This window comes from Schistocerca nitens, chromosome 1 (assembly GCF_023898315.1).
Source record: "Schistocerca nitens isolate TAMUIC-IGC-003100 chromosome 1, iqSchNite1.1, whole genome shotgun sequence".
NCBI classification, from domain to species: Eukaryota; Metazoa; Arthropoda; class Insecta; order Orthoptera; family Acrididae; genus Schistocerca; species Schistocerca nitens.
In genome coordinates, this window is record NC_064614.1 from 329,707,164 (window position 1) to 329,722,383 (window position 15,220).

General features: G+C 42.4%; 1 protein-coding gene across 2 annotated transcripts in view; it reads left to right on the forward strand.

Moving 5' to 3' along the window:
* Positions 1–15,220, forward strand: part of LOC126248542 (DNA-directed RNA polymerase I subunit RPA1) — a 346,647-nt gene that overhangs the window by 123,644 nt on the left and 207,783 nt on the right. For both annotated transcript variants that reach the window (XM_049949615.1, XM_049949606.1), the window contains exons 11-12: positions 2,177–2,309; positions 12,381–12,603. In XM_049949615.1, coding sequence (XP_049805572.1) covers positions 2,177–2,309; positions 12,381–12,603 — 356 coding nt within the window. The remainder of the gene's footprint in view (positions 1–2,176; positions 2,310–12,380; positions 12,604–15,220) is intronic.

Consider the following 15,220-nt stretch of genomic DNA (forward strand, 5'->3'; position numbering starts at 1 on the left):
TCCCGTACCCCTCACACCTCACCCCCTTCCTCCTCCCCCCTCCCCCCACCCAACGCCACCCCACCCCACCCAACCCAACCCAACCCAATCCAACCCAACCCAACCCAACCCAACCCAACCCACCCATCTACTTGACCCGACATGCATTCACCTAGTCAAGCTACTATGCTGCTGGCACGAATTGGCACAATGTGATAAGTGAGGAAAGTGTGGCCGTGCGTGTGCAAGTGTGTGTGTGTGTGTGTGTGTGTGTGTGTGTGTGTGTGTGTGTGTGTGTGCGTGCGTGCGTGCATGCATGCTTTACAACTCAAAAGATGAATTCATCCAAAAACCAGTAGTATTCTGTCATGTTTATGTGCTTATTGCTGACTCAGCCTCTTCCCACCAACTATTCAGTTAGTTGTTATTTTTACTCTTTAATTTATAGTCCACCAGTGACTTTCCATTACCATAGTTACGCATTTGTTATGTGAATGTGATACAGAAGTTTTATTTCACTACCATCTATTTGTTTGAGAAGTTGCCCTTTTTTCTTTTAGGACATAATTATGTATTTTCTTCTGGGTCCATCATTCTGGCAACCTTACTCTAAATCCACATTTTGCCCTCTTCTATGTGGCGTCTTATCTTTGTTACTCATCATGCAGCTCTGACTTGTAAGTAGTAGCACACTCAAGGCAAGAAATGTAACAAAGGCCTTCCGTAGCTTGATATTGTTGTATTTGCTCATTTTTGAGACTTCTTTCAGCCTGAAGGGGATGTTTATCGAGAGCTATCCTCTTTGTAATTGATTGAGATTTGTTTTAAAATAATCAAGTTCATGTAGCAATAGTATGTTTCTTTTTTATCAGTTTTGCATCGTCAGAGTATGATTTGCTGATCATCCTCGCTTATATCTATCAGCATTGTTTCATTTGTTTCTTAGCATTAATTTACACTGTTTCAGATCATCGTATTGTCCTCGAACATTCTGAATCAGCTATTAAAGAAATATCACATGCAAATCGTATGCAGTGTAGTGTAGTTTCTCCATTATATTAAATTTCATCTTTGATGCATATGTCCCATCACATTTCCTCACATCCGTGTTATTAAAAGTGGATCACATTAGAAGTTCTCATTTCTGCCTGTAACTACCATTGATCTTTTTTCACTTTCACCCATAATGATTTTACATCAAAGAAAGGCCCACTGTAATTCCCTTTCTTTTGTACCCTTGAACTTTTGTTGTCAACCTTTCCATTAGTTCTCTGCGTTGATAGTTGTGACCAGAATTTTTGTTCTCTTTTAATCTCCCTGGTGCTCTCTACCATAAGATTGTCTCTTATCTGTATAAAATCATCTGTCCTTCTGCTGTCTGAAATGTAAATCCTTAGTTTTCATAACATTGTGGTATTTCATTTTTTTTCAAGCGAAGACTAATTGTTTTCTTTGTTCTGACTATCCCCATTCTATTATTTTTCTCATGGCGATATCATTATTTTGAGAAATGTGACGAGGATTGATAGTAGCATGGTTTTCATTTCAGGGCTTGGATTCAAGCAGCTGGTTGATAGAACTAGTCTAGTTTGGTATTGTGCAATAAGGGATATTTTTTCCTTCTTTTAATGGGGGCACCAGTCTTGTGCTTTACTGTTAAGGGGTACCAAATTCAGTTTGCTAACACACTAACACTGATTGGGTTAGTCTTAAGATGCAAGACACTCGGATTTAATGTGCTAGTCCACAGAAATATTGGCATTTTTCTTAAAAAGTCCAGGTTGCAGTGTAGAGAACACTCATTGTGTGATAAGGAAGAAATCTACCTCTTCAGACAAAGAAAATGGTATGAAACAGCACTTACGTTACAATCTTCAGCACAAGTACAAGAATTTACTCAGTCACAAAATGTGCGGTGTGATGTTCACAAGTAATATGGCATAAAACAAGTTTTTAAGTGTAACAAAGCAAAGCTGTGTGAAGATATGAAACATTGAAAATTATGAAATTTAGGTTTGTGAAGTCTGTTTTAATAAATAAGAGTGGTAACAGTGAATTTTCTTGATGTGTAATTATTGTAAGCCTCCTGAAATTGCTCAGTTCAGTCCTTTTCCCCTTTTCCTGTTTTTTGCATGTAAAGTAAACTGTGACTCCCACAATCTATAGCTTTTACTAATTAAATAACCATTCTTTCTAGTGCTGTTTCTGTAGAACATGAGGATGGCTCCATAAGCAGAATCAGTGCTCAAGACGCAGCACAACGTGAAAATATAGCAAAACGTCTGCTAACACCGGTTGAAAAATCTGGCTCATTCAAAGGTGTAAAATATGTGAGTATTCTTTGATCTGTTCAAGGCATTTCATGACATGATAAACACAATATACTTTCATAAATATTTGAAATTGTTTTGGTTCTAAACTATCTTATACATTTTTTCATTTCATGATTTTATCATGGTAAACAAAAAGCTTGTCAAGAGATATATGACCTTATTGGCACTATTTGGTGAAACACGTATGTTAATCATCAAAACATTTTATTTATATAATAGAGGGAAACATTCCACGTGGGAAAAATATAACTAAAAAAAAAGATGATGTGACTTACCGAACGAAAGTGCTGGCAGGTCGATAGAAACACAAACAAACACAAACATACACACGAAATTCTAGCTTTCGCAACCAACTGTTGCTTCGTCAGGATAGAGGGGAGAGGGAAAGACGAAAGGATGTGGGTTTTAAGGGAGAGGGTAGGGAGTCATTCCAATCCCGGGAGCGGAAAGACTTACCTTAGGGGGAAAAAAGGACGGGTATACACTCGCGCGCACACACACACACATATCCATGTGCACATACACAGACACAAGCAGACATTTGGAAAGGCAAAGAGTTTGGGCAGAGATGTCAGTCGAGGCGGAAGTACAGAGGCAAAGATGTTGTTGAAAGACAGGTGAGGTATGAGCGGCGGCAAATTGAAATTAGCGGAGATTGAGGCCTGGCGGATAACGAGAAGAGAGGATATACTGAAGGGCAAGTTCCCATCTCCGGAGTTCTGACAGGTTGGTGTTAGTGGGAAGTATCCAGATAACCCGGACGGTGTAACACTGTGCCAAGATGTGCTGGCCGTGCACCAAGGCATGTTTAACCACAGGGTGATCCTCATTACCAACAAACACTGTCTGCCTGTGTCCATTCATGCGAATGGACAGTTTGTTGCTGGTCATTCCCACATAGAAAGCTTCACAGTGTAGGCAGGTCAGTTGGTAAATCACGTGGGTGCTTTCACACATGGCTCTGCCTTTGATCGTATACACCTTCCGGGTTACAGGACTGGAGTAGGTGGTGGTGGGCGGATGCATGGGACAGGTTTTACACCGGGGGTGGTTACAAGGGTAGGAGCCAGAGGGTAGGGAAGGTGGTTTGGGGATTTCATAGGGATGAACTAAGAGGTTACGAAGGTTAGGTGGATGGCGGAAAGACACTTTTGGTGGAGTGGGGAGGATTTCATGAAGGGTGGATCTCATTTCAGGGCAGGATTTGAGGAAGTCGTATCCCTGCTGGAGAGCCACATTCAGAGTCTGATCCAGTCCCGGAAAGTACCCTGTCACAAGTGGGGCACTTTTGGGGTTCTTCTGTGGGAGGTTCTGGGTTTGAGGAGATGAGGAAGTGGCTCTGGTTATTTGCTTCTGTACCAGGTCGGGAGGGTAGTTGCGGGATGCGAAAGCTGTTTTCAGGTTGTTGGTGCAATGGTTCAGGGATTCCGGACTGGAGCAGATTCGTTTGCCACGAAGACCTAGGCTGTAGGGAAGGGACCGTTTGATGTGGAATGGGTGGCAGCTGTCATAATGGAGGTACTGTTGCTTGTTGGTGGGTTTGATGTGGACGGACGTGTGAAGCTGGCCATTGGACAGGTGGAGGTCAACGTCAAGGAAAGTGGCATGGGATTTGGAGTAGGACCAGGTGAATCTGATGGAACCAAAGGAGTTGAGGTTGGAGAGGAAATTATGGAGTTCTTCTTCACTGTCAGTCCAGATCATGAAGATGTCATCAATAAATCTGTACCAAACTTTGGGTTGGCAGGCCTGGGTAACCAAGAAGGCTTCCTCTAAGCGACCCATGAATAGGTTGGCGTACGAGGGGGCCATCCTGGTACCCATGGCTGTTCCCTTTAATTGTTGGTATGTCTGGCCTTCGAAAGTGAAGAAGTTGTGGGTCAGGATGAAGCTGGCTAAGGTAATGAGGAAAGAGGTTTTCGGTAGGGTGGCAGGTGATCGGCGTGAAAGGAAGTGCTCCATCGCAGCGAGGCCCTGGACGTGTGGAATATTTGTGTATAAGGAAGTGGCATCAATGGTTACAAGGATGGTTTCCGGGGGTAACAGACTGGGTAGGGATTCCAGGCGTTCGAGAAAGTGGTTGGTGTCTTTGATGAAGGATGGGAGACTGCACGTAATGGGTTGTAGGTGTTGATCTACGTAGGCAGAGATACGTTCTGTGGGGGCTTGGTAGCCAGCTACAATGGGATGGCCGGGATGATTGGGTTTGTGAATTTTAGGAAGACGATAGAAGGTGGGGTGCGGGGTGTTGGTGGGGTCAGGAGGTTGATGGAGTCAGGTGAAAGGTTTTGTAGGGGGCCTAAGGTTTTGAGGATTCCTTGAAGCTCCGCCTGGACATCAGGAATGGGATTACCTTGGCAAACTTTGTAGGTAGTGTTGTCTGAAAGCTGACGCAGTCCCTCAGCCACATACTCCCGACGATCAAGTACCACGTTCGTGGAACCCTTGTCCGCCGGAAGAATGTCGATGGATCGGTCAGCCTTCAGATCACGGATAGCCTGGGCTTCAGCAGTGGTGATGTTGGGAGTAGGATTAAGATTTTTTGAGAAGGATTGAGAGGCAAGGCTGGAAGTCAGAAATTCCTGGAAAGTTTGGAGAGGGTGATTTTGAGGAAGAGGAGGTGGGTCCCGCTGTGACGGAGGACGGAACTGTTCCAGGCAGGGTTTAATTTGGATAGTGTCTTGGGAGTTGGACCATTAGGAGTAGGATTAGTATCATTTTTCTTCGTGGCAAAGTGATATTTCCAGCAGAGAGTACGGGTGTAGGACAGTAAATCTTTGACAAGGGCTGTTTGGTTGAATCTGGGAGTGGGGCTGAAGGTGAGGCCTTTGGATAGGACAGAGGTTTCGGATTGGGAGAGAGGTTTGGAGGAACGGTTAACTACTGAATTAGGGTGTTGTGGTTCCAGATTGTGTTGATTGGAATTTTGAGGTTTTGGGGGGAGTGGAGCTGGAAGTGGGAGATTGAGTAGATGGGAGAGACTGGGTCTGTGTGCAATGAGAGGAGGTTGAGGTTTGCTGGAAAGGTTGTGAAGGGTGAGTGAGTTGCCTTTCTGGAGGTGGGAAACCAGGAGATTGGATAGTTTTTTGAGGTGGAGGGTGGCATGCTGTTCTAATTTGCGGTTGGCCTGTAGGAGGATGCTCTGAACAGCCGGTGTGGATGTGGGAGAGGAAAGATTGAGGACTTTTATTAAGGATAGGAGTTGACGGGTGTGTTCATTGGCCGAGTTGATGTGTAGGTGAAGGATTAGGTGGGTAAGGGCAATGGATTGTTCAGTTTGGAACTGGTATAGGGACTGATGGAAAGAAGGGTTACAGCCAGAGATGGGAACTTTAAGTGTGAGGCCTTTGGGAGTAATGCCAAATGTCAGACCAGCCTGAGAAAATAAAATATGGGAGTGTAATCTGGCTAGGGCGAAGGCATGTTTGCGGAGGGAATGTAAATAAAACTTAATGGGGTCGTTGTGGGGATGTTGTGAGGGTGACATGGTATTAGAAGGTGGAAAGTGTAACATGAGGCTGAAATGAAAATGAAAATAAAAATATATGGCGAGAGATAAAGGTGAACTAGAAAGCAACTGGAGATCTGGTGTGAAAAAAGGCGAACAAGTGTTGGTTATAGCTGGGCTATGTTGATCCTGTGGTGGACTTGGGTTGGTAGACAACGATGTGCACAAAGGTTATGTGGTTGTGTTGCCGCCAAAACACGTTAAAGGGTGGAGCAATTCGGGAAAATTTCGAAAAAACCGCGTGTAAATGTATTAAAAGGAGTGGTTATGTGGTGGCAGATTGTGAAACTGAGGCTAACAATTGTCTGACTAAGAAATAATGACGTTAAAACCTGTGGGAAGCGGCTAAAAAAGATCGTGATGTGGGAAAAACAGAAATGGAAAAAAAGCGAAGAAAGGCGAAAGTTATTAGAACTAGCCGAAATAGCTGTTTAATAGCTGAAAGGAACTGTTTGTGAACTGGAAAATTGTCCAGGCGGAGCTTCAAGGAATCCTCAGAGCCTTAGGCCCCCTACAAAACCTTTCACCTGACTCTATCAACCTCCTGACCCCACCAACACCCCGCGCCCCACCTTCTACCTTCTTCCTAAAATTCACAAACCCAATCATCCCGGCCGTCCCATTGTAGCTGGCTACCAAGCCCCCACAGAACGTATCTCTGCCTACATAGATCAACACCTTCAAACCATTACGTGCAGTCTCCCATCCTTCATCAAAGACACCAACCACTTTCTCGAACGCCTGGAATCCCTACCCAGTCTGTTACCCCCGGAAACCATCCTTGTAACCATTGATGCCACTTCCTTATACACAAATATTCCGCACGTCCAGGGCCTCGCTGCGATGGAGCACTTCCTTTCACGCCGATCACCTGCCACCCTACCGAAAACCTCTTTCCTCATTACCTTAGCCAGCTTCATCCTGACCCACAACTTCTTCACTTTCGAAGGCCAGACATACCAACAATTAAAGGGAACAGCCATGGGTACCAGGATGGCCCCCTCGTACGCCAACCTATTCATGGGTCGCTTAGAGGAAGCCTTCTTGGTTACCCAGGCCTGCCAACCCAAAGTTTGGTACAGATTTATTGATGACATCTTCATGATCTGGACTGACAGTGAAGAAGAACTCCATAATTTCCTCTCCAACCTCAACTCCTTTGGTTCCATCAGATTCACCTGGTCCTACTCCAAATCCCATGCCACTTTCCTTGACGTTGACCTCCACCTGTCCAATGGCCAGCTTCACACGTCCGTCCACATCAAACCCACCAACAAGCAACAGTACCTCCATTATGACAGCTGCCACCCATTCCACATCAAACGGTCCCTTCCCTACAGCCTAGGTCTTCGTGGCAAACGAATCTGCTCCAGTCCGGAATCCCTGAACCATTGCACCAACAACCTGAAAACAGCTTTCGCATCCCGCAACTACCCTCCCGACCTGGTACAGAAGCAAATAACCAGAGCCACTTCCTCATCTCCTCAAACCCAGAACCTCCCACAGAAGAACCCCAAAAGTCCCCACTTGTGACAGGGTACTTTCCGGGACTGGATCAGACTCTGAATGTGGCTCTGCAGCAGGGATACGACTTCCTCAAATCCTGCCCTGAAATGAGATCCACCCTTCATGAAATCCTCCCCACTCCACCAAGAGTGTCTTTCCGCCATCCACCTAACCTTCGTAACCTCTTAGTTCATCCCTATGAAATCCCCAAACCACCTTCCCTACCCCCTGGCTCCTACCCTTGTAACCGCCCCCGGTGTAAAACCTGTCCCATGCATCCTCCCACCACCACCACCTACTCCAGTCCTGTAACTCGGAAGGTGTACACGATCAAAGGCATAGCCACGTGTGAAAGCACCCACGTGATTTACCAACTGACCTGCCTACACTGTGAAGCTTTCTATGTGGGAATGACCAGCAACAAACTGTCCATTCGCATGAATGGACACAGGCAGACAGTGTTTGTTGGTAATGAGGATCACCCTGTGGCTAAACATGCCTTGGTGCACGGCCAGCACATCTTGGCACAGTGTTACACCGTCCGGGTTATCTGGATACTTCCCACTAACACCAACCTGTCAGAACTCCGGAGATGGGAACTTGCCCTTCAGTATATCCTCTCTTCTCGTTATCCGCCAGGCCTCAATCTCCGCTAATTTCAATTTGCCGCCGCTCATACCTCACCTGTCTTTCAACAACATCTTTGCCTCTGTACTTCCGCCTCGACTGACATCTCTGCCCAAACTCTTTGCCTTTCCAAATGTCTGCTTGTGTCTGTGTATGTGCACATGGATATGTGTGTGTGTGCACGCGAGTGTATACCCGTCCTTTTTTCCCCCTAAGGTAAGTCTTTCCGCTCCCAGGATTGGAATGACTCCTTACTCTCTCCCTTAAAACCCACATCCTTTCGTCTTTCCCTCTCCCCTCTATCCTGACGAAGCAACAGTTGGTTGCGAAAGCTAGAATTTCGTGTGTATCTTTGTGTTTGTTTGTGTTTCTATCGACCTGCCAGCACTTTCGTTCGGTAAGTCACATCATCTTTGTTTTTAGAAACATTTTATGTATCATCTCATGACACATTTTGGGGGAACCATATTATCAGATCCATTTAAACCAATGCAGAGTATGTTGTCACTTCTTAGTCCATTCTGTAACACCATCACTGTTTAACATATTTTATATCATTTTTCAATTTCTGCGTATTGGCTTCATATAACGTTTTCCATAGGCTGTCATTCTAAACTATCTGCCCTGCAGACACTCTTCCAGTACAACTTGATATCATAATTTATCTATACTTTCAACTTTCATTTTGAAGCAGAATCATCATGTTCAGATATATGCAATTGGACCCTACTAGATTGTGCAAAGGGACATAATTAATTTTTCTTCGTTTCCATGCAGCGGTCATTTTTTCTCCAAGAATTCTCTTTTTGTTCCTGTTATCTTCAAAGTTTTGTTCTTCAAGTGCAGTACTCATCTTTTAACTTTTTTCTGTATTAGTTTGTATGTGAACCGTATTGGAAATTAATTTCTGCTTTTTTTTTAGATGTTTTCTGACTTGCTGAATCCTGGGTATTGTTCCAAATAGTTCCATGTATGTTAAGTATTTTGGGTAACTCTTGTTGCTGAGTGTCTGTGGATGTATTCATAACGTTTTAATGTAGGTGTGTTTTATATATATAATTTGCTGTGAGATTGGGTAAATTTTCTGTTGTTTTCTGGGATTTTAGTCTGTAGCTATCTTCTGTTTGGGCTGAAAACCTTCCTTAGAATTTTGCATTCCTGTTTCAAGATGTTTTCCATGTCACTTTTTATGTGAAGTGTGAGAGTTTTGCTGGCATACAAGTGTTTTTGTTCAATAATTGTAGTGTGCCTGATTTTTGTATATGGTGAGAGACATTCTTTGTTGTAGACATGAGTTCTTCCACTGTTTTCCTTGCATTTCTGTAGGTGAATTTTCTATGCTGTTGCCACCCTTCCCTCCACCTCTCCCCAAACATCATCCCCCCATCCTCCAGTACGTTCAAGTATCTCGCGTAAGTATTTGAAGTGTGAGTCACTCTTGACTTGACATTGCACTGTGAACAATTTTTGGATGTTGAGTTTTGAATATATGAACTGCGTTTTCTTGTAAGGAAATTTAAGATAACTTTTTCAGTCTATTCTTTGAGGGTTCCAATCTGTCTGATTGCTACGACTTCGTAATTTGCAAATTTGGCGAAATTGTCTCCAAAGGTGAGGCATGCAGTTTTGTTACCAACTTTCTGTAGTCAGTGACATTTAGTGTTCATGGGAAGGAGATTGGATTGGTAAATGTTGCACCTTGCTGCTGTCTGTCATTGACAGCATATTCTGAAGCTGCACAATTGTGTTGTAGTCACTTAGTGGTGAATTAATGAGTGGCCGGAAAATTACTGCACTTCTCTCACCATTAATTGTATTACTTGTGGACTGCATAAATATGTTCAGTTCAGGAATTGCTGCCACTTGCAGGGTGGGCTGCACTGAGTGGAGCCACGTACCACACATTCATAGTACATCTTCTAAGATGGGTGTGAGTATGTCTGATGGAAAGGCACTGATCATTTTCAAATCTAGAGTAATGCTTTGCCTGACTTAACTTGAAGTATCTGAAGTTCCATAACAAGTAGGTAACCTACTTCTGTCGCAGAAGGGCCAAGTTTAAGCATCCGAGTCTCTTCAGATATTGAGAGAGCTGTGACTGAATTGAGGTAGTTTTTATTCCTCATGCTGCGAAAAGTTTTACAGCTGCTGATAGTTTAGTCAATGAAATCAACAATGTCGAATATATGTTACTGGCGTATTACGCTGGGACAAGCTATTCAGTATGTTAGACAATTGACAGCTTCAGCTTTGGAGCTTTTTTTACATAACAACTCAAAGTTGCAAATAAATACTCACTTAATAAACTGAAAATAACTCCACTGTATAAACACATGCTCAGTAAAGTTATTTTGTTAACTCACATGAGAGAAATGGACAGGAATTGCTGGGGAGGTATGGTCTGTCTGTAAACTGAAAAGCAAGTAACACTTGTGGTGGGGGAAGTTGCTTTCCAGCAAGAACGCTACAGTTGCCATACAGAATAACAACAACCAAATTCTTCTCTAGCAGTGTACAGAGATTTATTTAGATTCTGTCCTTCGGCATTCCTTGCATTACTGTTTTTAGTAATTTGTATGTGTATTCCATGTAGTGTTAAAGACCCTGTGGAAAATAAACACCCCTGGGCATGTGTGCACACTGCATTGACAGTGATTCATAAGGCGAGTGCTGAAGTGAAGTTTTGGTATAACTTTGCAAAACACCCTGTAGTTGCTTTTTGTGATGTAATGTAGTAGAGAGTTTGTAGACGTATGGAGGAGGGAAGTGCGTGATTACAATCCGGCAACATACCTTCCCTCACGCTTCTAACATCCACCCCCCAATCCTCTTTCCACCCTATTACACTCCTAGGACAAAATACATCCCTCAATACAGTTTTCCTGACATAGGTGTGTTACACATGTTTAATATGTGTTCCTAAGCATTTCACTTAACAAAAAACACTATTTTCAAACCTTTGAAACACTGTTTTTAATAGTCTGCAATTTTTTCATCCCATGTAACACACAAACTATTGGTTGTAGAGAAAAAATATATTATCTATCTTGCAGGAAATTTGACGTAGTTTAATTTTGTACTTGGAAACATCACCACAAGCTGCAGTTTTCGAGATTCTAAATATATTTAAAAAATGACCTTAAATGCCCCGTCACCCTCATGCTCACATGCCACCGGTCAGCATTTTTATTCTCTTGTTCATTACACTCTTTCACCTTCAACAGTAAAAAAATTTCTACTGCATGAGTTTTTTGCCCCTAATTTTCCATCGGCAATTTTAAATTACATAAATGGGTTTGGAAAGACAGCTGCAAGAATGTAGAGAGATCAGTCATAAATATTTTAAGAACCAATAAAGCCTTTGGGCCGCTGTTATTTAAATACAATTTGCAAATTACTTTTAGTCAGGAAGAAGGAAATATTAATTTGCCCTTAATCAATAATTTGCCATTAATCAAGTGCAAAGTACTCAGGGGCATTACCATGGTGTTTAATTTGTGGTTGCAATTAGACAAACGGAACTGGCAGGCGTACTTAGGGGTGTGTGTGTGTGTGTGTGTGTGTGTGTGTGTGTGTGTGTGTGTGTGTGTGTGTGTGTGACAGAGAGAGAGAGAGAGAGAGAGAGAGAGAGAGAGAGAGAGCGCTGTAGTGCATTTTACCGGGCCATGATTGTCCTATTGTCGGCAAATCTGATGATGCACTGTTGTTAGTTAGCAGCATCTCGTAGTAGTATGAAGGCCGTGGGTGGATATCCTGGCAGTTCTGGTTGCCCGGCTCAGATGCCCACTAGAAAGTATCACTGATGCTGTCTCAGACACAAGTGTCTTCTTTCCCCCAAGTGTCCACTACCACAATATTTTAACAATCTCCAGAGTTCTTTCTCTGGATGTGGCCATATCCCCAATTGGCTAGCTTGCATTCTTCTTCCAGCCATTCAGAATTATTGTGTATGTTATCATAAACATCCTGGAGATGGGGGTATCTGGTCATTACCTGCCTGCCTGCCACAGAGGCAGAGAGTGACCAGGAGCTGGAATGGCCAGGCCCCTATCCTCAGGTCCATTACTAGATTGTAGAGTTTTGGACTGGGTCTAAGGTTAAGAATAAGAGATCAGATACAATCTGAATTTTTAACGAAAGTGGTTAACATAATAGCATGAAAAAATGCTTGCGTACATGACAGTATCCAATAGAGAATGTATACATTTATAACATTTTCATAGGTATCAGTATTATGAAAAGGTTAGTTGCTACTTTTCATAATATTGTTACATTTCATCCTGGATTTTTCATTGTTTGATTCTCGTTGGTATTGCAGTTTGAAAGCCAGAAGTGTCAGAACACAAGATCTAAACACCCAGTTGTATGTTTTTAGACAGTTCTTTTTTTAAATTGCATTTCCTACATATAGATACGTGATTTCACAGGTGCACAGGCATCTGCACAATGGTGACATTCTTCTCATGAACCGTCAACCAACTTTGCACAGGCCTAGTATAATGGCACATAAAGCCCGTGTTTTGAAGAGGGAAAAAACATTTAGATTACATTACAGTAATTGTAAGGCCTACAACGCTGACTTTGATGGTGATGAAATGAATGCACATTTTCCACAAAATGAACTAGCTCGCAGTGAAGCCTACAATTTAGGTATGTAAAATTTTATTACCCAACTTTTTTAACCTTGCAACATTCTTCTGCTCCTTTAAGTAGCACATACAAGACCATGCTTATAGAAATAGTTCAATTATATCTATTCGTAACAAATCATTGGTCATTAATAATTTATTCAGCTAAGAAGTGGGTTTTAAAAAGCATTGTAATCACATACTATAAATATGTATTTGGAAAGGTTACTTCTGATTTATTGGTCCCAGCTTTCTCCAATCTGAGCTTGTGCTCTCACTGTAACAAGCCCATTGCCTATAGTAGTTTTAATCTTTCTCATTTTCTTCCATAGCACCACTTGTATTATTAATTACTTTTATTCTTATTTCCAAAGCCATGTAAGTTGTATGCTCATAAAACATCAATAATTTCACAAAAATGTGTATGGGAAGAATTACAAAGGGTGTTCAAAAAGTTTTGCGCAGTTGTCTCTAATTTTTTTATTTTTTGCAGGAGGAGAATGAAATTTTTTGTGAACATACTTGGAACGTTTAGCTATACATTGAGCCTCCTCAATGTAGCTTCCATCATCTCTGACACATCTCGCCCAGTGTTCTTTCCATGATGTAAATGCACTTCGGTAAAATTCTGGGACTGACTTTTATACCATCGCTTGACATAGCAAATAAGGTCTTTCTCACTATCAAATGTTTTACAGCGCAGGTGGGCCTTCAGATGACCAAGGATGTAAAAATCAGACAGAGCCATGTCTGGACTGTAGGGAGGATGAGGAACAATTTTCCAAACCATTTTCCTGATTTTCTTCTGTGTCATAAGGGCTGTATGGGGTTTGGCATTGTCATGGTGTACTCTGATGAGCTGACCCTGAAGCTGTGGTCTGTGGGTCTTGATGGCAAGTGGTCTGATGATGGCATGTCGTCACACATCTGTCATTTGGGATGATTTGATCAGTGGTCTCCTTATTCACATCACTCACTGCCATCAATGGTCTACCACATCGTGGAGTGTCCAGTAGAGAGAAATCACCTTCTTTAAACCTCTTCAACCTCTGCAGCCACTGCTGGATACTGCTGTGATCCACTGTGTCCTTCTCATAAATCGGGAGCAACTTCCTGTGAATCGATGTGGCAGAGTCATCACCAGTCTTGAAGAGGAACTCCATCACCGACCATTGTTGCAACCTGAAATCTGCTTCATGGTCCACTATGGATCACCTGTAAATAAAAGAAAATATTTTTATATACCAACTTATAACTAAATGTTCCAAGTATGTTCACAAAAAAGTTCATTCTTCTCCTGCAAAAAATAAAAAAATTAGAGACGACTGTGCAAACCTTTTTGAACACCCTTTGTATTATATAAAAGTAGCCTCCTTATTTGGAAGATAATGTGTGTGTGTGTGTGTTGGGGGGGGGGGGGGGGGTTGTGAACACCAGAAAATTACACAATCAACTATGCAAAACTCCTGCAAATTATCATAAAATTTGATGGAATTTACATTTGCACAGGTGCCAGAGTCTCTAAAGAAATGTGGCAAATGGATTACAATGTTGGAAAAATTATTATACTGTATCAAAGAAACTCTTGTAACAGTCAGTGCAGTTAGGTCTGAGTGATGAGTGGTGTGCTGAACATGATGCATAATGAAGTTACAGCTGGCAGCAACTTCACCATCAAAGAATGCTGGATTGCAGTGACTGTGTGATTACTGGACACTGAAAGGCCCCACCTGTGGGTTAGCCACACTGGACAGCACTGACTGTTGATGTGTCCATATCTGGTGTGTGATGCTGTGACACCTCTTGCTTACAGGTCCACTATTGCTTTGAAGACCCCACTAGTCTAATGTGCATAGCACATCACATGTCCCTAGGACTGTTGCTGTGTTATGCACAGGGTTCAAATACTGTATTATTGCTGGTACTTTAAGTATCAAACAGAATAGTGGTTCATGCTAGAGCTGAGCAGTTGCGCAGTATGATCAGCTGTAAATAGAATCCCAAAGTACAATGAGCTACTACTCGTACTATTACTGTGTAGTATTTATCTTCTCTTCATCTGTCATTGGTTGGTTTCACCTGTCATTCTGTGTAGAAGGATTTTGTAAATTCTCCGTTCTCGGGCAGTATTGTGTGTGTACAATGGCAATATACCCAACTTGTTTCCTACAGGCGGGTGAAAGCCCAGATGATGGCATTCTGATAATGCCTACGGACACTGGCTCTCTTCCATCTCCTAAACAGAACATCCTTTGTGTGAGATATTATTTTGCTCATGAGCCAAGCTCATGGTCTCGCCTGGATATCTCTGCTGGTGTCCCTGTTCACTACAAAAACTCCTATGACACGTCTGGGCCACTTAAGTTTCTAGGGAGAAATGGAAAGTTTCTTGAATAAAAGTCACTGAAATTAACACATAAGCTGCAGAAGTTGCACTAAATTCAAAGGCTTGCTCCATTCTGGGAAGTACAAGATGTTATCATCATCAATACTCCTCTTCTTAAAAATGGGTACACTCAAAATTCATTATTGCACTTAATTACATGTACAGGTATGCCATATGCTGATAAATGTGTGTGCAAATCAGTAGTGGAGAGTGGACCACACACAGTATTTCATACTCTGTTATAATAGATTAT